Source organism: Pongo abelii, chromosome 15 (assembly GCF_028885655.2).
Source record: "Pongo abelii isolate AG06213 chromosome 15, NHGRI_mPonAbe1-v2.0_pri, whole genome shotgun sequence".
NCBI lineage: Eukaryota > Metazoa > Chordata > Mammalia > Primates > Hominidae > Pongo > Pongo abelii.
Window position 1 is genome coordinate 100,113,479 of NC_072000.2, and position 25,975 is coordinate 100,139,453.

Consider the following 25,975-nt stretch of genomic DNA (forward strand, 5'->3'; position numbering starts at 1 on the left):
TATATATTTTATATATAATATATATAATATATATATTTTATATATTATATATAATATATATATTTTATATATAATATATATAATATATATATATTATGAGGTATTTAGAATATTATGAGGAAAATTATGAGGTATTTAGAATACACTGGCAAAACAACTTTGTGTTTCCAGCCAAAACCCTAGAGTCAGTCTTATGGAAAACTGAGATTCTGCATTGCATTTAGTTAATTTATTAGGGCCATTTATTCTTACAAAACAGCATTTCTTTTAGTAAGAAGTAATCCTTTTGCTATGTTTTTAATTTCCACAGCAAATTAAATCTGCACAGCACTTGCCATCCCCTCTTCCTAAGAATCTAGCTCCCTCTTTTTAAGGCCCAATCTTAAATGCCACATCCACAGACAGGAATTTCCTTACCAGCCAATCGAACTCCCTACCCTTTTATCCTGTTCTATTTTCTTCTGGGATTTTGCACCTTCTTTTTATCTTTTTCCAGAACTAAGTCTGCATGAGAGTAGGGCCTTTGCCTTGTCCCTGCTGAGTCCCAGTTCTGGCACCGTTCATGGTGATGGTCAAATATTTGGTCAACAAAAGAATCTCGCACAAAAGCTTTCCTCTTTCTGGGTCCCCGCGTTCCTATTCCTAAAATGAAGCAGTTGCCTGACCTCCCATGGTCCCCCTGCTCTGACTTTCCATGTTCTAGCCCTGCTGAGAGGCATCTGTACAGTAATTGCTCCCACAGACCAAACTCCCCTGCTGCCATGGTCTGTGCAGGGTGACCGGGTTACAACAGAAGACACAAACCCTGGCACGTTGGACGTCAGTGTTTCTTCTCTGTCTAGCGCTGGTTAAGAAACCTGGGTTCAGAGACTGTAAAGTGGGAGTAGTGTTTTTCTTATACAATTCTCTTAAAGCACTTCAGTTATATATCCCACTGAATCCTCAGAATAACCCTCTAAGTTCATCTCTGTGACAAGAAAGCTGTGGACTAGAGACACAGGGAAGTGGGAAGGCCAGGATTCGACACAGGACGGATTCCCTTCTCTGGAAGGCATCCCCTGGTAATATGTGAGGTCCAGCTACCATCTATGGAGGTACAGGAGGGGCAGCAGGGTCTTGAGAAGGGAGCAAGAAGACAGGGCACAGGGTGGGATCTGCTGTGACTGCAGGTCATGGGAGGTGGAGAAGGGAGTCTGCTTGGGGCCTGAGTGGTCAGGGACAGTTTCAGGCAGGAGGGGCTTCTGCTGGGATTGTGAGCAGAGAGGATAGAAGTTATCTGTGCAAGGACAGAGCCTGGTGAATGCCCAGGTAAGGAGGAGGCAGAGCTGGCTGGGGCTGAGGGCACATGGGAATGAGGAGGGTGAGGAGGGCAGGACCAGATGGAGGCAGGGGGGGCTCTGGAATACCGGGCATTGCCAACGTTTTTGAGGTTGCTTACTCCAGTGGTTCTCAATGTATGACTCCAAGAACACTGGGGTTTTAAGCATTGGATTACATGGGAAAAAAATTGTAGTCCCTTATCTCCAAAGGGAAATAAATAAATCCATGAATATTTTTTACTTGGTGGCTGCCTATTCTCACTTCTCTCCACCAGAATCTAAGTCAAGGATAGAAGCTGATTGAGCACGAAGTTAGATAAACTATCTTGCATTTAATCAATCATTACAAAAAGTATTCATGCCACATACAACTTCGTAACACCCAGGTGCGTGACCATCTATAAAAGGGGGGAACCCAACCTCTATCCCTTTTCCATGTGGGCAGGCCAAGGGTTCTGAGGGCTCATCCACAGGGCTCGCCGGCCTGGCCTCCTGCTGCGTCCCGGGCTGTGGACCACTGACCCACAGGCTTCTGAGTCCTGAGCACAGATAAGGGCTCCTTTCAGGCCTTTCCTTGAGCTGCACCTAAACCTGTGTGGGCAGGCAGTGTTTGCAGGCGTGTTTACGTGCAGGCGTAGCACCATGTGAGACCACTGGTCCAGGGTTTCAGAGGTCCTGCTCAGGTAAATCGGCTGTGTTCTCACAAGTTCACAAAGCTGAGTGGGTGTGCAACATGAGACACTAGTGCTGTGAGGGACAGAAGAGACAGAAAGAGGCCGAAGACCATCAGCCAGCTGAGAAAAGCCGAGGCACAGGTATAGCTGGGCACCTGGAAGAAGCTCTGCCAAATGGAGTCCTCCTTGGCAGGAGTGGTAGTGCTAAGGCTAGCAGAGTGGGCTACAGGCAGGTCCAGCAGGCCCTGGGTAGAGCTCATCCTCTGTCTGTCCATTCCTCCCAGACCCCAGCGTGGTAGAGGAGAAGACACAGGCGTAGCAAACGAAGGTGAACAGAAACACAACATCCCCATTGTAGGCTGGCCAGGCTCAGGCCCTGGGGTGAAAGGAGACAGGTGCTGTAAGACCTGGAGAAGGACATGAGAAGACAGAGTCAAGGGTGAAGGAAAGGACCAGGCAGTGGCAAGGGGTGGTGCTGCTGGAACAAGTCTAAGTGGGAAGCCTGGTGGTCAGGGATGGCCCCCAGAGGCCTTCTGAGCCAAGGCAAATTCTGACACCTGGCTCTGTAATCTGAAGATGTCACTATACTTCAACTCATTTCTGAGTTTTGTAGTCTTATTTCCTCAAAACTCAATAGCATATCTAATATCTGGCTCAGCTGATGTAATCAAGCACCAGTGCTTATTTAATAAAGCAATGGTAAGGCCGGGCGTGGTGGCTCATGCCTGTAATCCCAGCACTTTGGGAGGCCGAGGCGGGCAGATCACGAGGTCAGGAGATCAAGACCATCCTGCTAACACGGTGAAACCGTCTCTACTAAAAAAAAAAAAAAAAAAATACAAAAAGTTAGCCAGGTGTGGTGGCAGGCGCCTGTAGTCCCAGCTACTCCGAGGGCTGAGGCAGGAGAATGGTGTGAACCCGGGAGGCAGAGCTTGCAGTGAGCTGAGATTGCACCACTGCACTGTAGCCCGGGCCACAGAGCCAGACTCGTCTCAAGAAAAAAAAAAAAGAAAAAGCAATGGTAAATGAAAGTGCCAGCTGAAACTTGTGAAGTACTTTATAGATATGAGCAGCTGCGATAAAGGAGGCTGCCTACAAAGCCCTTGGCTCCCAAAGTGGTAAGGGAGAGACGTGAGTGCCTCCAGGAAGCCTCTCCCATCCCTGGGGACCCTCAGATGGCAGCAGTCAGGGAGGGGTTAGCACTGCCTTCATGGAGAAGGGGTGGTCTTTCTTTTTGATACAGCCACTGTGGACTAAGAGGGGTCAGGCTCCAGTGGAGCTCACCATACATCAGTCATCTGGCAGCAGCTCGAGAAGCATGTCCTCCACGCCGTCAATCTGAGAGGCAGAGAGAGAGAGAAGGCATTGATCGGCCAGAGCCCTCCACTCCCTCCATTCCTCACTCCTGCGCCTTCGCCTAGCTGGAAACAGCAGGTAGGAACCCAGGTGTGAGTATTTCAGGGGCTCTCGGAGACTGCCCCTCCTCCCACCAGCCTTCAGCCTGTGACTGCCCACCAGAGATGTCTTCCTGCGGCCAGCTGGGGGCTGGGAGGAAATGGAGGTAGGGTTCTGTTAGAGACCTCAGAGGATCTATCTTCTCTCTGGTAAAGTCCTTTAGAAATCCGCACTTGTACATTTCCCTCATTTTTTAATGCTTTTGGGACTGGGATGGAGGGAAGATAAACCACTAAGGCCAGACATGGAGGAGGGGAAACCCAAGATCACCCGATGGATCCCTGGGAGAAACACACTCACCTTGATGTGGTACACTAAGCGCCAGAAACTGGAGTCTGAGGATCGGTATCGTCCATCAGGGTAGAGCTGCCACATGATAGGCAGCAGGCTTGGGCCTATCTGGGTGGGGGTCATAGGACTCCCCAGGACAACGTCTTCCTGACGCAAGAGCACCCGTAACTGTAACCTATCCTTTATCTGAGGAGAAGAAAAGGACAGGGCATACTTTCAGGTTCCGCTTGCCAGGGCTCCTCCAGGCACAGAAAACCGGAATCCTTCCTGCCAGCCACCCACCCATCTGGGCAGGGGTCCGAGTGTGAAATGATGGTCATCACTGTTTCCTGAAGCTCACTTCCTTAGGCCATGCATGCTCCTCTCAGGGACTCTGGCTGGGCCAGGACCACCAGCACGCACATGTGTCTAGCCACCCAGACAGGGCCATGAAAGGCACACTTTCTTCTGGTGGGTTGCAGTGGCTCACACTTGCAATTCCATTGCTTTGGAAGGCAGAGGCAGGAGGATCACTTGAGGCCAGGAGTTTGAGACAAGCCTGGGTGACAGAGCGAGACCCTGTATCTACAGAAAAAAAAAAAAAAAAATAGACAAAGAAAGAAGAAAGAGAGAAAAAGAATACCGGCCTTTTCAATGATGTGAGGCAAAATCTGTCCCACAGTTTGGTAGTGGGTTATTTTTTGTGGAGCATTTATCATGATTTTATGAAAAACTGTCTGGTTCGTGGTTTTGGTGTCATGTTGAAGAAGAGATTTCTCAACCAGAGATTTAAAAAAAATTCACTGAATCTTCAAATTATTTCTTCAAATTTTGATTTAAAAAAAGTATTTAACTTGATTTTTAAAGTAAAAACATATTTAAAAAATAGAAATGCCAATAAAAATGCAAATTTTGTGGTGGTTAAGAGCCTAGAATTCCAACCCCATTACCTACTAGCAATCTTACCTCGGACAAATGTACATTTTTGTACCTCAGTTTCCCATCTGTAGAGACACAGTCAACACTCAATAATTTTTGATTGTTTGCTACTGGACATACATGTTCTAATATATTTTTTAATTGTTATGCTTTCTTCAGTGTATGTTTGGAAAGAGTTTGAACATTTTTTGACTCTTTTTCATTGAGTAAATCCAAATACTTGTAAAAGACTTATCTATTTCTTTAACAAAAACTTAACATGGACTAAGGACCCATCTTAAGGCATCACACATAAAAAAAGTCAATATTGATTCAATACCGGCACTTACACTACGACATCACTTGTTAGATTTGTTTTCTAAATAAAGCACAGAGGTAATGGAAAATACTTCACACTCTAGGGCAGTGTTTGCTATGCCTGGTTGACCCTAAACTGTTGAGGGTTCTTTTTAAAAATACAGATCTCTGGGACCCACCTGAGATGATTCCGATAATCGGCCATATGGATAAGTCACTTAGAGATATTCATTTTTAAGGATTAGGACCCCGAAGCCCGGAAAATCCCTGCTGTAGTCAACATTATAGTCACACTCCACAGGCACTGGGTCCCCCGCTTTGACCGACATTCCTTTGCGGTTTTCCCACCCTTCTTCCCTGCCTGGAGAACTCCTATTCATCCTCCAGAGCCCTGCTCAAAGTGGCTTCATCTGTGGGGATCCTCCCTGCCCCATAGTGAGTGCTCCTTGAGTCCTCGCCCCTCCTAGGGCATCCCAAGCTCCCAAGGGCTGCCCCTGCTGCCTCGCCATCCGCTCCAAAGCTGGCTATACCTCGATGGTTAAGGGCAGCCAGGCACGCTGCTTCTCGTCCAAATACACGAACTTCTCCCAGGCCCACAGGCGGTCCGGGTGGTCGGTGACTGCCTCCCCGAGTATCGGGCACTCGGCCATGACGTCCTCAGGCCGCCTAACAAGCAAGAGCCACAGCCTCTCAAGGCCGCTCGCTGGTCGCTGGGATATGGGGCCGACCCTTTATATCCGGGCAGCATGCGGCCGCCACCAAGCGGCGGGGCGGGAGGACGGCCTTGGGGCGGGACCCTGGGGTCGGGAGAACGACCTTGGGGCGGGGCGTAAGGCAGGATGGGGCGGGCTTTGTGGGGGTCTTGGTGGCAAGTGAGGGTCCCGCGCAGGCGCTACGTCCCGGCCTGACTTGCTCCCTGGAACGGTGGCAGCGCCTGGGAACGCAGACCTGGCCCCAGCTGGCCCGCGGCTTCCTCCAGGCCCCGGCCAGCAACGACCCCGACCGCCGCCCTCCGCTGCTGCTGGAGAGGCACCCGGGGTGACCTTGGCCCTTTCTTCTTCTGGAAGACCCCGCCGCTTCCCTCGGCTGCCGGACCGGGACTCTGGGCCTCTGCTGGGAACTCACAGTCGACACTAGGATGCCCAGAGCCAGGACCCACTCCTCATCTTCTGGGATCAGAAGAGACCTGCGCGGGCCTGAGTTAGGCCTGGGCTTTCCCGGGTTCCCTGGATCTCCACCAGCCTGTGCCTTTGAGTGTCAGAGTACATTTCTTGGCAAAGGACAACTCCTGACGCTCCCTCTCCCTCTTCCGTACACAAAGCATGCGTTTTCCACAGGTCTGATGATGCTGTGGACATCTAATAGCCACTACAAAATGGAGAATCATGGGTTTTTCCCCTTGGGCTTTGAATTTACTAGTGAAGGCATAGTTCGAAATGAATACTTAAAAAGAAATCCCTCCTTCCACCCGAAGATCAATGGATTTGAAAAGTGCCTGGTTTATATGATCAAAACCACCTCTCTGTAAATTACAAGCAATAAGGAAAACAATTTCACTTTATTTTGCGGTAACGCATTCCCACTAAGGCAATTAAGAAAGTCATGCACGATGAAAAACATGTGAAACCAGCTCCAGCCTGGTTCAAACATCACCGTGGGATGGAGTTTGGTGTCTCATCTTCTAGCTCTTTCCCAGTTCTCTGACCAGGCACCAAGAAAATAATTTGTGATCCTTTGAAATATCACAAAAGTGGAAATTAAGAGATCTGATGAGGACATCTGATTCACCTGGCAGCTGGGTATCTGCTTCTTTGCCTATCCAGAGAGCCTAATGCCCAAGAAGGGGCTGAGAGGGCCTAAGATAGTCGAGACATAATGGGATTTACCAGGAACACAACATAGAAGAGAAAAGCCAAGGGAAGTTGGGGATGGAGTGAGGGCCCTTGAGCTCAGCAAACCTCTTTTCCACTGTAGCCCTTAGTGGTGTTTAATATTTAATATGCAAACTTAAAGGTTTCATGCTGATTTTCCTGTGAATGGCTCTTGACTCCAGACCCAGATAGCCACAGAGCAAGATGAAAAGCTCGCTAATAAGCTCTGTTGGGGAGTTCTCAGCCCAGGCCAGAGCTTTGAGGTGAGAATTAACAAGTCCAGTTTAAATAGTGCTGCTGGGTTGGACTTTTGTGGCCAGGGAAGGGGTGTGGCTCCTGGCCACACCCAGGAGCCAGTGTGGCCACTGACCCAGCCTCATCAATGGCCCTAGGATCCAGAATGCTACAAACAATGGAGCAAGAATCAGATCCGGGTGTCTGGGTAAGCAGAATGTTCTGGGAATATAATTCCTTTTTCCTTCTTTTGTAAGAACAATTTATTTCTTCAGTTTTGCATGAGGGCTTCTTAATATTGAGCAAGAATATATATCATTATTGCGTGAGATTTAGAAAATTATTTGAGAGAGGGTTCCAATAAATGAAAATGAATTAAAGATGTCTGTGGAGTTCATTGGGCAACTTATAGAGCCCTTGAGCTTTTTTAAGTGAACATTCCACTAGAGGGGAAACAGTAGCTATTGCATAGTCTCAGAGCTGTCTCTGAGCCTCTGTGGCATGTTATCTGCCCCATCTAAGGGTTATAAAGGCCATAAGCCTAGCTTTAGAATTTTATGTTCCTTTCCGAGTCTTTGTTAGTCTGATTTCCCTGAGGATAAGCAAATGGATGTTTCACACAGAAAGCTACAGGAAGCAATCATTTTGACAGAATCCTTAATGGATGCATTCATGTCCTGATTTAGATCTAGTTTTGCCTTTACCACGATCACCTGTGAACCTGGCAAATCCTTTGCAACTTGGCCTCAGTGCCATAGTTTTGTAATGAGTGGGCCAAACTACCTGCTCTCTAAGCTTGTTTCTAACTCAATAGGCCCCAATCCTCCTATAACATTGCCTAGTGGGAGGAGGGAATAGTTAAGAAAAGAGATGGACAAAATATATGATGTTAGTTCAGGAAAGCCTACAGTTTTGGGTACAGTGGCTCTAGATCAAGGACCCCAGTGGAGTTCATGGAAGCCATTCTTCTTGTTTGGGTTCCAAAGAAGGGGTTGAGGAGTAGTCAAGGCCATCAGGATGACCTTGACTCAAAGTGTGGTCCCTGGACCAGCTACAATAGCATCACCTGGAGCTCATAAAAATGACAGAATCTGGAGCCTCCCCCAAGACCACTGAGTCAGAATCTGTATTGGAACAAGACCCCCAGGAGATTCATGGGCATGGTAAATGTTGGGCTATATGGAGGGAGGGTCAAGAGGGAGAGATAGGGGGTGTCTGATTCAACACACCAGTGCCCTCCAGACTTCTCCAACTATGACACAGGACTTATATCAGTGTTTATGTATCATTTACTTCCAGGCTATCTTATTTTCTGCCAAAATCACCTCTAATATATAGAGTGTTTTCCTCTTAAAAGAAAATCCTAGTAACCAAGGTCATCCTAACCAACCCTGGGGTCCTTGATTGTCAATGATTATAGCAAGCTGGAAAGAGCCTATTTAGAGGCTACTCAGGTGTTTAGGCCTCTGGGCCCTATGATGACTGACCCTAAACCACTAAGAATCACCTGGGAAGCTTTAATAAAACACCTGCACCTGGATTCCACTCCAAACCAATTAGATCAGAATCTCTGAGATTGAGGCTTGAGAAAAGTAGGTGATTCTAACATGTAGGCAGGGTTAAGTACAAGTTCTCTAAGATCTGAGTGACTGTTTTTGATGTGTGCACAGATTTATAAATCTAAATAACTATGAAAATGACAAAGCTATTCTTTCTACCATCAATTCTCATTGTAAACTTCACCCGAACTCCATATTTTACTTCTTTCCCTTTGCCCTACTTTGCTGCTTCCAATCCTTTGTGGTCAGGGATCCATAGCCCTAAGTTTATTGGAATCATAAGGGTCTGAGATCTTGCTAATGTGTAAAACACAGAATCTGTGATATATATGTAGCTATTAAGGCATCCATGCCTGGAGTGTTTTGTTTGTTTGTTTGTTTTTTAAGACACAGTTTCCCTCTTGTTGCCCAGGCTGGAATGCAATGGCGCGATCTTGGCTCACTGCAACCTCCACCTCCTGGGTTCAAGTGATTCTCCTGCCTCTGCCTCCCGAGTAGCGAGATTACAGGTATGCGTCACCACACCTGTCTAATTTTGTATTTTTAGTAGAGACGGGGTTTCTCTATGTTGGTCAGTCTGGTCTTGAACTCCCGACCTCAGGTGATCCTCCCACCTCGGCCTTCCAAAGTGCTGGGATTACAGGCATGAGCCACCGTGCCCAGCCTGTTTTTTTTTTTTTTTTTTAATTCCTAGGTCTGGGCCATAGTTGAAATAATTAAGGCTGCTGATCAAGTGAGTTGTAGCCTTTATTCATAAGGGATGAAATGGTATCTCTAAGTTAATGGAGAATCTGGGACAAGGATATTTCAAGTAGAAATTAGGGACTGATCCTACTCTGCCCACTACATAGCTATCATCTCTCTCTTTAAAATGAACAGTTCTAAGAAACTTAAAGCTTCTCCAACGTTAAGGTGTATATGGAGATTTTATTTAAATACAAATTCTAATTTGGTAGGGTTGAGGCGATTCTCAAGATTCTGAATTTGTAACATATTCATATCCTCAGAGTTGAGGCAGGTACTAATGGTCTATAAATCACCTCTGGGTAGCAAGGACCTATACTAACCCCCATGCTACCCTTGATACCCACACAAAACACAAATGCAAAACACAACTCACAACCCCTACTCAAAATGCAGCGAATAGTTGATTCTGCCAAGCTAGTGAGTGACCAAGATGTGATAGAATTGCGCTGGACACTTTGAGCGACAACTGTGGCTGCCATTTTCCAGCGGCAAGTTAAAGTTGACCTACATTTGTATTGGAAACATTTCTCAGTCCCAGGATTACTCCACACCTTGGGTGTGACTGTCCTACTGATGCTATGATGCCTACAGCTTTGTTTTTGTTTTTCTGTTTTGTTCAAAAATGCGTTAGCTATTCAGATCTTTTGTGGTTCCATATGAATTTTAGGATTATTTTTTCTGTTAATGTGAAAGTGTTGTTGGAATTTTGGTAGGGATTGCATTGAATATGTAGGTTGCTTTGAGTGGGATGAACATTTTAATAATTTCAATTCCTTCAATCTATGAACATGAGATATTGTTCCATTTGTTTGTGTCTTCTTCAGTTTCTGTCATGGGTATTTTGTAGTTTTGCGTGTTCAGATCTTTCACCTCATTGCTTACATTTATTCCTAAGTATTTTATTATTTTTTGTAGCTATTGTGAATGGGATTTTTAAAAATTTCTTTTTCACATAGCTCATTGTTAGTGTATAGAAACGTTACTGATTTTTATATGTTGGTTTTGGTATCCTGCAATTTTACTGAATTCATTTATCAGTTCTAACAGCTTTTGGATGGCATCTTTAGGAGTTTTCTATACATATAAGATTATGTCCTCTACCAACAGAGACAATTTAACTTCTTCCTTTTCATTTGGATGCCTTTTCTTTCTTTTACCTGTTGCTCTGATTAGGATTTCCAGTTCTGTGCTGATTAGAAGCAGTGAGAGTGAGCATCCTTCTCTTGTTCCTGATCTTAGAGAAAAAGCCTTAAACTTTTTACTATTCAGTATGACGTTAGCTGTGGACTTGTCATATATGCTTCATTGTACTGAGGTACATTCCTTCTAGACCTAATTTGTCGAGAGTTTTTACCTTGAAAGGATATTCAATTTTGTCAAATGCCTTTTCTGCATCTATTGAGATGATCATATGGTTTTTGTCCTTCATTCTATGAATGTGATGTGTTACTTTTATTGGTTTGTGTACATTGAACTATCCTTGTATCCCTGGGATAAATATCATTTGATAATGATGAATGATCCTTTTAATGTGCTGTTGAATTCAGTTGGCTAATATTTTGTTGAGGATTTTTACATCTATATTCATCAGGGATATTGGCCTGTAATATATTTTTTTCTTGCAGTGTCCTTGTCTGACTTTAGTATCAGGGTAATGCTGGCCTTATACAATAAATTTGGAAGTATTCCTTCCTCTGCAATTTTTTGAAGCACTTGGGAAGGGTTGGTATTAGTTCTTTAAATGTTTGGTAGAATTCAGCAGTGAAGCATCGGGTTGTGGGGCTTTGATGGGAGACTTTTTATTACTGATTCAATCTTCTCACTTGTTATTGCTCTGTTCAGATTTTCTATTTCTTCATGATTCAGTCTTACTAGGTTATATATGTCTAGGAGTTCATCCATTTCTTCTAGTTTATCCAATTTGTTGGCACAACATTATTCATAGCAGGCTCTTATGAACCTTTGTATTTCTGTGGTATCAGTTGTAATGTTTCATCTTTCATTTCTGATTTTGTTTATTTAGGTCTTCTCTTTTTTTAGTCTAACTAAAGCTCTGTTGATTTTGCTCTTTTCAAAACATCAACTCCTAGTTTCCTTGATCTTTTCTACTGTTTTTCTAGTATATTTCATTTATCTCTGCTCTGATCTTTATTATTTCCATTCTTGTGCTAATCTGAACCTTAATTTCTTCTTTTTCTAGTTTGTGGAGGTATGATGTTAGGTTGTTTATTTAAGATCCTTCTTTTTTGATGTAGGCGTTTATTGCTATAAACTTCCATCTTAGAACTGCTTTTGCTACATCTCACATGTTTTGGTATGATATATCATATGTTGTGTTTCCACTTTCATTTGTTTCAAAATATTTTTAAATTTTTCCTTGTAATTTCTTCTTCAACCACTGGTTGTTTAGGAGCATGTTGTTTAATTTCCACATACTTGTGAATTTTCAAAATTCCTCCTATTGATTTCTAATTTCATGCCATTGTGATTGGAAAAGATACCTGATGTGATTTCAATTTTATTAAATTTTTTAACACTTGTTTTGTGGCCTAACGTGTCATCTATCTTATAGAAGGTTCTCTGTGCTCTTGAGAATATATTCTGCTTATGTTGTATAGAATGTTCTGTGTGTGTCTGTTGGGTCCATTTTGTCTCAAGTGTAGCTCAAGTTCAATATTTCTATATTGATTTTCTGTCTGGATGATCTGTCCATTGTTGAAAGTGGAGGTATTAAGTTCCCTGACTATTATTGTATTGCAGTCTATCTCTCTCTTCAGGTCTATTAATATGTGCATTATATATTTAGATGCTCTGAGGTTGAGGGTATATACATTTGTAATTATTTTGTCTTCTTGATGAATTGACTCATTTATCATTATATAATGACCTTTGTCCCTTTTTATAGTTTTTAACTTAGTCTCTTTTTTTATGTAGTCAATGTTCTCCTGAATTAAGGTCTATTTTATCTGATGTAAATATAGCTATCTCTGCACTCTTTTGGTTTCCATTTGTATGAAATATGTTTTTCCATCCCTCCACTTTCAATTTTTGTGTGTTCTTAAAGGCAAAGTGAGTCTCTTGTAGGTAGCATGTAGTTGAGTCTGTTTTTTTTCTTTTTTTAAATCAATTCAGCCACACTTTTTATTAGATAATTTAATCCATTTACATTCAAGGTGATCATTAATAGGTAAGGACTTACTACTGTAATTTTGCTCATTGTTTACTGGTTATTTTGTAGATCCTTTCTTCCTTTCTTGCTCACTTGCTATTTACCTTTGTGATTAGATGGTTTTCTCTAGTGGCATGCTTTGATTCTTTACTTTTTATCTTTTGTGTATCTACTATAGATTTTTGCTTTGTGGTTACCATAGGCTTACATAAAACATCAAATAGTTACAATGGGCTATTTGAGGCTGATAACAACTTAACCTTGATCACGAAAACCTCTACGCTTTTACTCCAGTGCCCCTCCAACTGCATTTTATAAGTTTGTGTAATAATTTACATATTTTTATATTCTGTATCCCTTAACAAATCATTGCAGTTGCTATTCTTTTTAATAGTTTAGTCTTTTAACCACCCCTCTCCTTTTTTTTTGAGATGGAGTTTCACTCTTGTCACCCAGGCTGGAGTGCAATGGCATGATCTCAGCTCACTGCAACCTCCACCTCCTGGGTTCAAGCGATTCCTGCCTCAGCCTCCTGAGTAGCTGGGAATACAAGCATGTGCCACCACACGTGGCTAATTTTTGTATTTTTAGTAGAGATGGGGTTTCACCAGGTTGGCCGGGCTGGTCTCAAACTCCTGACCTTAGGTGATCCGCCCACCTTGGCCTCCCAAAGTGCCGGGATTACAGGTGTGAGCCTCCATGCCTAGCCTTAACCTTCATACTAAAGATATAAGTGATTTACACACTACCATTTCAGTATTAGGGTATTGTGAATTTGACTCTGTACTTACTTTTACCAGTGAATTTTATACTTTTATATGTTTTCATTTTACTTGTTAGCATCCTTTTCTTTCAGGTTAAAGAATTCCCTTTAGCATTTCTTGTAAGGTATGTCCAGTGGTGACAAACTCCCTCAGCTTTTCTTTTCTGGGAAGTCTTTATCATTTCCTAAAGGACAGCTTTGTCAGGTAAAGTATTATTAGTTTGCAGGGGTTTTTTTTCCCTGCAGCACGTTGACTATATCATCCCACTCTCTCCTGGCCTGTAAGGTTTCTTCTGAGAAATCCACTGCCAGCCTTGTTAGAGCCCTCTTTTATGTGATATGCTTCTTTTTTCTTGCTGCTTTCAGGATCCTCTCTTTGTCTTTGATTTTTGACAGTTTGATTATAATATGGCTTGGTGCAGTCTTATTTGGATTGAATTTGATTGGAGACTTTTGACCTCCCTACACCTCAATATTTATATCTTTCCCCAGATTTGGGAAATTTCTAACTTTTATTTATTTGTTTATTTATTTTCTTTGGTGCCCCTTATGCGCCAGGAAGCTTTTATTTTTTTAGATAAGCTTTCTGGGTTTTTTTTTGTTCTTCTCTTTTGCTTCTTGGTCATCCATAATTTAAATATTTGTTCTCCTGATGCTGCCCCATAAATTTTTTAAACTTACTTCATTATTAAAGTTTTTTCTTTTTTCTCCTCTGACTGTATACTTTCATATAACCTGTCTTTGAATTCACAGATTCTTCTTTTGCTTTATTAATTCTGCTGTTGATGCTCTCTGTTGCACTTCACATTACATTCACCAAATTCTTCAGCTCTAGAATTTTTATTTTTGCATATGATTTCAATCTCTGTTTATTTTTGTATATGATTTCGATCTATGTTGTTCATTTATGTTTCTCTGATTTAATTGAATTGTTTTTCTGTATTTTTATTGAAATTCTCTGAGCTTCCTTATAGCAATTATTTTGAATTCTTTGTCAGTCAGTTTATATATCTCCATTTCTTTTGGGTCAGCTACTGGGAGATTATTGGTTTTTTGTTTGTTTTGTGGTGTGGCATACTTTGGATATTTGTCTCCTCTAAATCTTATGTTAAAATGTAATCTCCAATATTCAAGGTGGGACCTGGAGGTATTTGGATCACAGGGAGAGATCACTCATGAATGGCTTGGCAGCCTTCCCACAGTAATGAGTAAGTTCTTGCTCTATTAGTTCATGTGATATCTGGTTGTTAAAGAGTCTGGGACCTCCCCCCAATCTCTTGCTTCCTCTCACCACGTGACATGCCCCTTTACCTTCTACCATGAGTAATAGCTTCCTGAGGCCTCACCAGAAGCAGATACTGATGTCATGCTTCTTGTACAGTCTACAGAACCATAAACCAAAATAAACTTCTTTTCTTTATAAATTACCTAGCCTCAGGCATTCCTTTATAACAATGCAAAATGGACTAATACAGAAAAATTAGTACTGAGTAGTGAGGTATTGCTATAAAGATACCTGAAAATGTGAAAGTGGCTTTGGAACTGGGTAACAGGCAGAGATTGAAGGAGTTTGGAGGGCTCAGAAGAAGACAGGAAAATAAGGGAAATTTGGAACTTATTAGAGACTGGTTAAGTGGTTGTGACCAAAATGCAGATAGAAATATGGACAGTAAAGGCTAGGCTGACAAGGTCTCAGATGGAAATGAGAAATTTACTGGGGGCTGGAGCGAAATTCACCCTTGTTACTCCCTAGCAAAGAACTTAACTGCATTTTATCCATGTCCTAGGACTTTATGGACAACTAAACTTAAGAGTGATGACCTAGGATATCTGGTGGAAAAAGTTTCTAAGCAGCAAAGCATTCCAGAAGTGGCATGGCTACTTCTAACAACCTACAGTAAGATATGGGAGCAAAAATCCTCAGCCTGCTCATGCAGTAGAGAAGGAAAGAGCATCTTCAGGAGAGGAATCCAAAGGAGAAGGATCCATGCAGTCTGGGGAACAAACTCTTCTAGAGAGATTAGCATGACTAAAAGGGAGCCAAATGCTAATATTCAGTAAAATGGGGAAGAGGCATTTCAGGAATCTTCCAGGCCACCCCTCCCATCACAAGCCCAGAGGCCTAAAAGGACAGACGGGTTTTAGGGGTCAGGCCCAGGGCACAACTGCCCTGTGCTGTCTTACCTTGCAATGCTGCTCCCCACATACTTGCAGCACAGGCTCCAGCCTTGGCTCAAACAGCCCCAGGTACAGTTTGGGTCACCACTCCAAAGAGTGTAAGCCATAAGCCTTGGGGCTTCCACATGGTATTAGATCTGCAGGTGTACATAATGCAGGAGTTATGGAGACTTGGCAGCTTTCACCTAGATTTCAGAAGATGCATGGGGAATCCTGGGTGCCCAGGCAGAAACCTGTCACAAGGGCAGAGCCCCTACAGAGAGTCTCTGCTAAGGCAATGATGAGGAGAAATGTGGGATTGGAGCCCCCATACAGAGTCTCCACTAGGAGACATACACAGTCCACTAGGGGACTACCTAGTAGGACTGTGCAAACTGGGCTAATACCCTCCAGACCCCAGAATGGTAGAGCCACCAGCAATATGCACTCAGCCTGGAAAAGCTGCAGACATTCTACTCCAACCCATGAAAGCAAAGCCACATGGCCTGCACCCAGCAAAGCCATGGGGATGGAGCTGCCTGGGGCTTGGAGGGCCTACCCCTTGCACCAGTGTGCTCAGGATGTGGAACATGGAGTCAAGGGAGATTATTTTGGAGCTTTAAGGTTTAATGTCTGCCCTGTTGGGTTTTGGACTTGCATGGTACCTGTTGTTCCTTTCTTTTGGCAGATTTCTCCCTTTTGGAAAGGGAATGTTTACCCAGTGCTTGTATTATCACTGTATCTTGGAAGTAAATAATTTATTTTTGATCACACAGCCTCATAACTCTAATGAATTTGTCTTGAATCTCAGATGAGACTTTTGAGTTGATGTTTGGAACAAGTTAAGACTTTGGGAGACTACTGGAAACGGATCATTGTATTCTGCAATATGAGAAAGACATGATGAGATTTGGGGGCCCAATGAGAAATAATATATTTTGGATATTTGTCCCCTCCAAATCTTATTTTGCAATGTAATTGACAATGTTGGAGGTGGGGCCTGGAGAGAGATTTTAGATCATGGGGGCAGGTCCCTCATGAATGACTTGGTGCCCACCCTATGGTAATGAGCGGGTTCTTGCTCTATTAGTTAATATGAGACCTGGTTGTTTAAAAGAGTATGAGACCTCCCTCTTTCTCTTACTCCCCCTATTGCCAAGTAATATATCTGCTTCCCCTTTGCTTTCTGCCATGTGGAATAGCTTCCTGAGGCCTCACCAGAAACAGGTGCTGGTGCCATGCTTCTTGTACAGTCCGAAGAACCATAAGCCAAAATAAGCCTCTTTTTGTTATATAAGCTACCCAGCCTCCTCTATTCCTTTATAGCAATGCAAATGGACTAATACATGGTGATATGTATTCTTGGCTTTTCATGTTTCTTGTTGCCTCATGTTGAATTCTGCACATTTGTTAAGATCAATCCCTTCCAGACTTTATGGGCTAGTTTCAATGTGGAAAGACCTTCTTCTACTTGGAGGTGTGAAGGCACTTCCTGGATGCTATGTAGCAATTCTGACACCAGTGAGGGTGCCACTGTTGTCAGACAGTGTCTCTGTGCAGCTCCGTCAGCTCAGGTGTTGATGTTGCTGAAGATTGCAAGTGGCCAACAGTGTGGATGTCTGCAGTGGTGGTGAAGATTGTTGGGTTTCACTGGTAATAGCTGCTAAGATCTTCTCAATTTCTTTTTCTCCAACTGGGGAACTTGTGGAGAGGAGTTCCCTTTTGGTACTGGGTCCAGCTTGTGGGCTGATTTGCATTGGCAGTGGCATCAGTATTGATGAATGGTACCCTGGAGTAGCCATAGAGCTGAGATCTGAAGCTTGGGCGTGTGTGGAGGGACTATGGCTCTGGGTCTGCTGGTGCCTGGGAGAAGGCACCCCTGCTGCTGCATTGGTAACAATATATGAGATGTGAGTGCTTGTGAAGTGTCAGCCAAGAATGGGAGCACAGACATGGTCAGAGTTACAGTAGCTGCGGGGTCAGGGCAGGGCCTAGTTCTCTGTGGCAGCTGAGCAGATGCCTGAAGCATAGGCATGTACATGTGCAGAGAGACCTTGATTCTGGGCTGTGGGGTGTAAGCTTGTTCTATGGCTATGTCTCTGGTGTCTGACACACGGGTGGGTGCAATGCGGCCACAGAGCCTGGTGTCTGGACTGTGTTCACTCATGGGGCCGCTGTGGCTCATGTGTCAGGGTCATACCCAAGGGAGGGTGGTGGCTGTGGTCTTGAAGCCACACAACAGCTGTTTCTTGGGTGGGGAAAACCCTACCCAAGGGTTTTTTCTCTCTCAGATTCACCAGTGAAAGTGGCTGTTGTTCAACCTCAAGGCAGAAGATGCTGTTACACCCTGAGAAACAGGCTGCTGGGGACAGGATGGCTTCTACCATATGGCTGATGTCAGTAGCCTCTGCCTTTCTTCTTTGTTTCTAACCATTTTCTGGCATCTCTGTTCTGCCAGTCTCACAAGCAATCTTTTCTGTGTGGGTATTCTCTGTGTTTTTTTTTTTTTTTTGAGATAGAGTCTCGCTTTATCCCCCAGGCTGGTGTGCAGTAGTGTGATCTCGGCTTGCTGCAAACACCGCAGTGAGTTCAGTGATTCTCCTGCCTCAGCTTCCTGGATAGCTGGGACTACAGGCACACACCACCACGCCTAGCTAATTTTTGTATTTTCAGTAGAGACGGGGTTTCACCATGTTGACCAGGATGATCTTGATCTCTTGACCTCGTGATCCACCCGCCTTGGCCTCCCAAAGTGCTGGGTAATGGGCTTATGAGCCCTCTCAAGGCTATTTTGGTTTGTGGATAACTGTCTATATTTGTTTTGTTGTTTGGGGGTGAAGGCTGTTTTCTTCTACTCCACTATCTTAGGTGACATCACTCTACATTTACTTCTTATATATATTTTTCCTTCCTAGATTCACTTTTTGATGGAATAATTCCTCTAAGAGCCCTTATATATAAGGCCTTCATGTGATTAACTTTCTAAAGATGTGCCATCCAATATGTGACCATTGTCCACATGTGGCTATTGAACATGTGAAATGTGGTCAGTCTATATAGAGATATACTATATGTGTGAAATGTGCCCTGGATTTCAAAGATGACATACATGCGTGCACACACACACACACACACAAACACACACAATGTAGTGTTACTCATATCCCCATATATGCCAGCATTCTTCATTTTGCTTATACATTTTGCTTTTAATCTTTGTCAACAAAAAATTCATGAGTTTCTTAGTATTCTGTGTGTTGTGCAAGCAGATGGGCTCTGAGCAGAGCCTGAGAGGCTCCCATAAGAGCAGAGACATGAGCTGTAATGTGTAGACATTAAATCGCCTAAAAGCTGCACAGAGAGCTTTTCAGTGACTGTCGAGTCCTGGAAACTCTCCTGGACAATCAGCGCTGCTGTTCAAGTATACTCTGGGCAGAGATGATGTCACAGTACCTCTCCATAAAGGAGGACATTATTCTTACATTTAATAAATAACTTGGAATTAGGAAAACTGTAGGGGAATTTGGGTAGAGGTGGGAAGCAGGGATTCAGCAGTCAGGTGCACCTGGGCAGGAGGCATGCTGTGGCCTGGGTCCACAGGCCTGAGGATGGAGGAAGCTGAGATCAGGCAAGGGTGTCTCCAGGTGGGTGAGGCCACAGGGTGGTGCACTGAACAGGTGAATAAATATAGCCTTGCATAAATTACTCAGCAATGAAGTGGAGCTGGGGAAGATTAACCAGGATTACACTGTATTTATAAACATGGGTTTTAAGCTCATTGTTATTAAGAAATATAACTGAGAGGGTATCATGGAAGATTCACTAACTTTGGCAAAGTGGAACAAAAATAGTAACAGTATTTTTTTTTGTATTACTAATAAATGAGAGTGTTACATATAAGTCAGAGATTGCAGCTTGAAGTTCAAAGCTAGGCATCAGAGTCCTGTAATTGTGTGCAAAATTTTCTTTATGTGTAAATAAATGACTTCTTTTTCTAGGGAGAGGGTCTAAGACTCTAAAAGTTAAGAACTACTGATCGTGTGGTTTATATTCATGATAACTGAAGTTTTTCTCCATTTATGACAACTTAAAAATATCATTGGCAGTAGGGGGTGGGGCAGAGAATTCTCCCTCTAGAGGACAACATCACATCTATCCTTGAGTTCATTAAGGTAGTAGACTAAATATAAATAAATCTTTTCTGGGCTCTATCATGTCAAGTTATTGCACCATGTAATGATTTGGAAATGTTCACAAGGAGCCTGACTACATCCCCTGATCAGGCTGCTCACCCCTTAAGAGTTAAAGTCTGTGCTCCCCCGACTCCTGTATTTCTTAGCTCCATTTGCCTTGCAAGGTGCTCATCTACTTTCTCTTCTCTTCCTGTTAGCATCACTTTCTGAGGGTCTCTGTGCATCTTCATTCTCCTAATCTGTTGTCTAATTTTACATGATCTTATCTGAGTGAGAGGCTAGGGATGGCAAAGGCATTTTTCCTAAAGCTTAGTGACCTCACTAAAATCTTTTTCATTTCCTAGTTTCTGTTTGAGCCAAAAAGCTGACCACTGGATTAGTCTGGGCATTGCTATATTGTGTTAAAATTGAGCAGAACAGTTGTGGCAATAACCTCTGGAGATTAGAATACATTGCTTGAAAATCAAGCCAAAGAGTTGCTGGGTTTTTTCCTCATTTTAATTTCCAACCCTCTGTTGCCAGCTTTATCTCTTCCCAGGCTTCTGAGTGCCGCTGGAGAAGGTCATAGCATCTTTCTGATTTTATACATTCATCATGTCTAATCCCAGCTCAGCCCACTCAGCAGTCTTGATGATTTATTTCATTACTCACATTGAAGATTTCAGACTTATGCTTTTCTCACTCCCTATTAGAATGTAAGCTCTATAAGGGCAAAGCTTTTGTTTTGTTTCATTGAATCCTACACAGCCAGGAGAGAGCCTGTCACACAGGAGATGCTTAAGAAATACTTGAATGAATGAATTGCTGTCCAGAAAGAAACCTTATATTGGGAAATGGCAGAAGCTCATTGGGCCACCCAGAGTGGGGCGGAGGGTAGCACAAGGAGCCACTAAACTCTACCTTAAATTCTTCCCTAATAACATTGGTGAATTGGATTTCCTGAGATTGAGAACTTCTTTTCATTAAAGAAAGTAAAATTCCACAGAGGAGGAGAAAATATTTGCGACGTACAGAACTGACAAAGTGCTCAGATCCAGAATATGTAAAAAAAATTCTAACAAAGTAGCAGAAGACTCACTTCCCAGATTCCCCACCTCCTCATATTGTTATATTGGTGATTAGGTTTTAACAATATGAATTTTGAGAAGACAAGCAGTCAGACCATAACACCTATTAAAAGATGCCGCATTCCCCTTGCTGAGATAGTAGAATAGTAATCAATAAATACTGAGGGAATTCAGAGACCCACACCGGCAGGAGAACAGGGTGATAGTGGGGAGAAGGTCAGCAAGGAAACATGTGAGCAAAGGAATCTGTGTCACAAATAAGTTCAAGGGAAGGTACTATGCCTGGATGTGCACATAGGCCAGATTTATGCTTCTTTCCACCCAAACATCTCAGTGTAGCAAAGAGTAACAGAGCAGCATTGCCCCCAGCATATCCCGCCTCCAGCCACAGGGTGGTTTTCTCCTCTCAGAATAGAACGAATGTATGATCAGGTTTTACACTGAGTCATTCTGTTCCCAGGGCCATGCAGGATACGGAGGCCTTCCTCTTATCTCAACTGCAAGAGGCCTTCCTCTTTTACTAATCCTCCTCAGCACAGACCCTTTACAGGTGTCAGGCTGGGGGACGGTCAGGTCTTTCCCTTCCCACAAGGCCATATCTCAGGCTCTCTCAGTGGGGAGAAACCTTGGACAGTAACTGGCTTTCCTGGGCAGAGGTCCCTGCAGCTTTCCGCTGTGCATTGTGCCTCTGGTTAATCAAGACTGGAGAATGGCGATGACCTTTACCAAGCATACTACTTGTAAACATATCGTTAACAAGGCACATCCTGCACAGCCCTAGATCCCTTAAACCTTGATTCCATATAACACATGTTTCTGTGAGCACAGGGTTGGGGCTAAAGTCACAGATTAACAGCATCTCAAGGCAAAACAATTGTTCAGGGTACAGATAAAAATGGAGTTTCTTATGTCTTTCTTTTCTACATAGACACAGTAACAGTGTGATCTCTCTTTCTTTTCCCTACCATCTGTAAGAGAAAGTGCTTCTCACCAAAATCGGCAGGAGCCCCTCTCAGGTTTTATCTAAAGAAAACCTGTCTTTAACTGCCAGCCACATTTCCTGTTTCTTTCCTCTTTCTTTAACTCTTACACTTTCTTCTTTCGCTTATTAAACTTTTGCTCCAACCTCACCCTTGGTGTTCTCGCTCCTTAGTTTTCTTGGTTGTGAAACAAAGAACTTCGAGTGATGCCTTGGGCAATGAGATTGCTTCACCTGGATGGATGTGATGACTCAGTATTGTAAAGATGTCAGTTTTCCCCCAAAGTGGTCGACAAATTCAGTGTGATTCCAATCACAATAAAAACTTGACATATTCTAAATTTTTATGAAAGAATAGAGTTCTTCTAGCGGCAAAGTTAGAGCAAAGAGGGTGTTCCTTATGCATTTTAAAAATATTCTAATAGCTATAATGGTAAAATGAGGCATGATTTTTCCAACAACAGACAAATAAATCAAATGAATAGAGGAGTGAACCCAGTATACATGAGGATTACATATAAGATCAAGGTATCATCTAATGAGGAAAGCATGAGCCTTTTAATAAACAGTATTTTGGAAACTGCCTTACTATATGGAGAAAGCTAGGTTCCTATCCTTCACAATGTTTTAAAAACAAAACAAAACCCCAAAACAAAAACTCTAAATGGATTAAAGAGGCACACATGAGAGGCAAAACAATATATATGTTTGTGACTCAGGAGTGCAGAAGAATCTCCTTAACAAACGCTCAAATTAGAAAGCATACAGGACACTGGGCACGGTGGCTCAAGCCTGTAATCCCAGCACTTTGGGAGGCTGATGCGGGCAGATCACCTGAGGTCAGAAGTTTGAGACCAGCTTGCTCAACATGGTGAAACCCCGTCTCTACTAAAAATACAAAAAAAAAAAAAAAATTAGCCGAGCATGGTGGCGGGCGCCTGTAATCCCAGCTGATTGAGAGGCTGAGGCAGGAGAATCGCTTGAACCTGGGAGGTGGAGGTTGCAGTGAGCTGAGATGGTGCCACTGCAGTCCTGCCTGGGGGACAAGTGTGAAACTCCATCTCAAAAAAAAAGAAATAAAGAAAGATAGAAGAAAAAAAAAGAAAGCATACAGGAAAAAAAAAAAAAAAAATGGGAAGAAAACTATCAGCAAAAATGACAGGCAGGTACCAGGACAGGGAAATGTATTTGCAGTATCTAAAACCTATGAGGAATTAACATTTAGAGCATTCCAAGAGCTTTTTTATATCAGCAATATAAAGACAAAAAGTCTAAAGGAATTCACAAAGTCTATACAGAAAATTCAGATGGAGAAACCCCATTGCTTGAAAAGAGGTGTTTAATCATAACACTAGTCAAAGAAATGCAAATTAAAGCAACATAATACCATGTCACACCCATCACATTGAAAAACAATAGGAAGTCATCTAATACTGAATTCTGGGGAGTCTGCAAAGAATAAAAACCTGCAGGCATAGGTGGTAGGAGGGTAACGGATACAGCCTTTCTGGAGATCCATCTGGCAGGAGTCTGAGATTAAGTATGTGTACCTCCTTTGACCCAGCAATCCCACTCAAAGATGTAATCCCCCAGAGTAATAGTTGCTATAAGGGTGTTCAATTTAGTATAATTTAGCCCCAATATCTAGATTATTGCCTGAAGGATAAAAGCACTCATCAGATGTTTGTGAATCAGGAAATGAATGAACGTCACAAAGAGAGCAGAAAGTAAACAATCTGCACCTGTAGGCATAGACAAGTAAAATGTGGTATATTCCTATGATGGAAGAGGATACTACAGTAGTTACAAGGAGCAAACTGTATTTACGTGAAGCCACCTGGATAGACTGCAAAAGCACCTGTCAAAGGAAGCAAGTGAAAAACAGAATCAGATTTGTTGAAAAAATCCCATTCATGTAATTTTTAAAACCACACCCCTCAAATTATTTTTTAAAAAGTTATACATCCAAACAAACATTAGAAGGGAAATTGGGAGGACGCATAAGCACTAGGTTGGATACTCCATAACATTGACAGAATAATGGAGAGAAATAATGAGATACCAAAGGGGCATCTTGCCTGAAACTGTTACCGGAAAGGGGTCCCGATCCAGACCCCAAGAGAGGGTTCTTGGATCTCACGCAAGAAAGAATTCAGGGTGAGTCCATACTGTAAGGTGAAAACAACTTTATTAAGAAAGTAAAAGATGGCTACTCCATAGTCAGAGCAGCAGCTTGGGCTGCTGGACTAAGGATATATATTTCTTGATTATATGCTAAACAAGGGGTGGGCAATTCTTGGAACTGAGTGTTCCTCCCCCTTTTAGACCATATAGGGTGACTTCTTGATGTTGCCATGCCATTTGCAAACTGTCATGGCACTGGTGGGAGTGTCTTTTAGCATGCTAATACATTATAATTAGTACATAATGAGCAAATAAGACAATCAAAGGTCACTTTCATCACCATCTTGGTTTTGGTGGGTTGGGGCTGGCTTCTTTATCACAACTTGTTTTATCAGCCAGGTCTTTATGACCTATATCTTACGCCAACCTCCTATCTCATCCGTGACTAAGAATGCGTAACCTCCTGAGAATGCAGCCCAGTAGGTCTCAGCCTTATTTTACCCAGCCGCTATTCAAGATGGAGTCTTTCTGGTTCAAATGCCTCTGACAAAATGTGCTAATGTGCCAGGAAGTGACCATGAGGAACTCAGTTCTGAGCACCTGAGCTCCTAAAAACCACCCACCTCCCAAAATTTCAGACCAGCTCTTGGTACAGATAGTGGGTACAGAAAGTGGTCAGAGGAGGATTCCATTCCTTGTTTCTTGCCTCCCAACTCCCTTTCCTCCCTGCCTTGAATAACCTCTTTCTCCCTCTGTGCATCCATTTACCTGACCAGTCCCCACTCCCAACAAAGTGCCCAGTGCTCTGTGTCTGTAACACAAGGTGAAAGACTTTGGGAGCAGAAAGGATAGTTTTCAGACAAAATTCAGTCTGCAACATGAGAGAGCAGCAAAATTAAAGCCCTAAGCACTTTGTCCAGAATTACTCTCTTTAAAGGAGGAACTTGACAACTTGGCATGCACATGTGGCTCTCATGGAAGACAGAAAATGAGAAAGTAAGCAATGAGTTTGAAAGGTTTTTGCCCTTGTACAAAAATAACTAAGCACCTTCTGTGTCCCTAGTTCAGTGCTGAGGAAAGAGAAATTTACTCAGGTACAATGTCAGTCACCCTGTCTGCTGTAGCATAAGGAATATAGACCTTGGAATCAGACATTCCAGCATTGGCATTGGGCTCTGTCATGCACAAAAAGCCATGTGACCTTCAGCAAATTGAGTCATTGATGATACTCAGTTACTGTATCTTTAAACTGGGGCTATTTATACCTATCTCAAGGACTGGTGAGGGAGTTAAGGTATGTCAGACTGGGAGCCCAGTGCCAAGATCTCCTTTAGGAATTACAGCCTGTTGGGGAAATAAGACACATGCTTTGAAACTTAAGCAACCATCTTGCTGGATATAAAACCAATATACAAAAAATTCAATAGTATTTCTATGTGCAAGAAACAGAAAGTAAAATTTTAAAGGTACTATTAAAACAGCATATTATTCATATATAAACATAACAAAATATGCATAAGATTGTATATTGAAATTTGCAAAACATTGTAGAAAGGAAACTTAAATAAATGGAATGATTCAATATATCATGGATCAGATCACTCAGTATTATAAAGCCATCACTCAAAGCAATCCCAATCAACATCCCAGCAAGTTTAATCTTTTTTTGTTGTTCTTGTCAGAAATTGACAAGGTGGTTGTAAAATTCATATGGAACTGCAAGAACCAAGAACAGCCAAGGCCATTTTGAAGTAGAACAAACCTGGAGGATTACCAGACGAAAAGCTACAATAATTAAGACAGTATGGGCCGGATGCGGTGGCTCACGCCTGTAATCCTGTTACAAATAAGGTTTCGGTGCTGCAAAAGAAATAGCACTTGACTATAAAATTTTCTTTTTAATTCTCAGCAAGGCAAGGTACTTCTATAGAAGGGTGCACCCTCACAGATGGAGCAATGGTGAGCGCACACTTGGACAAGGGAGGTGAAGGGGTTCTTATCCCTGATGCACGTGGCCCCTGCTACTGTGTCGTTTCCCTGTTGGCTAGGGTTAGACTGCACAGGCTAAACTAATTCCGATTGGCTAATTTAAAGAGAGTGATGGGGGTGAGTGGTTTGGCAGGAAAAATGGTTATGACAGAGCAGGTAATCAGAATGA

The 25,975-nt window shown here is 42.8% G+C and overlaps 1 protein-coding gene and 1 long non-coding RNA gene across 2 annotated transcripts in view; one reads left to right on the plus strand and one right to left on the minus strand.

Annotated features, from left to right (window-relative positions):
• Nucleotides 1–1,633: 1,633 nt before the first annotated feature.
• On the minus strand, nucleotides 1,634–5,708 carry TCL1A (TCL1 family AKT coactivator A). The gene is made up of 4 exons (XM_024231971.3): nucleotides 5,485–5,708; nucleotides 3,749–3,925; nucleotides 3,278–3,331; nucleotides 1,634–2,400 (listed from the first exon to the last, which is right to left on the minus strand). The coding sequence occupies exons 1-3, from the start codon at nucleotides 5,602–5,604 to the stop codon at nucleotides 3,284–3,286; spliced, it is 345 nt and encodes a 114-aa protein (XP_024087739.3). The 5' UTR covers nucleotides 5,605–5,708; the 3' UTR covers nucleotides 1,634–2,400; nucleotides 3,278–3,283.
• A 1,316-nt stretch (nucleotides 5,709–7,024) lies between these two features.
• The window catches only part of LOC112128793 (uncharacterized), a 39,989-nt gene continuing 21,038 nt past the window's right edge, over nucleotides 7,025–25,975 (plus strand). The window contains exons 1-2 of the long non-coding RNA XR_002911276.3: nucleotides 7,025–7,267; nucleotides 9,031–9,127. This is a non-coding gene — a long non-coding RNA (uncharacterized LOC112128793). The remainder of the gene's footprint in view (nucleotides 7,268–9,030; nucleotides 9,128–25,975) is intronic.

Bases quoted from the DNA above. Each gene is read 5' to 3' on its own strand.
- TCL1A (XM_024231971.3), bottom strand. From the start codon at position 5,604: ATGGCCGAGTGCCCGATACTCGGGGAGGCAGTCACCGACCACCCGGAC. The intron at 3,926-5,484 runs GTATAGCCAGCT...TCTTCTCCTCAG, and splicing joins GGCTGCCCTTAACCATCGAG to ATAAAGGATAGGTTACAGTT. The intron at 3,332-3,748 runs GTGAGTGTGTTT...TCTGCCTCTCAG, and splicing joins GCTTAGTGTACCACATCAAG to ATTGACGGCGTGGAGGACAT.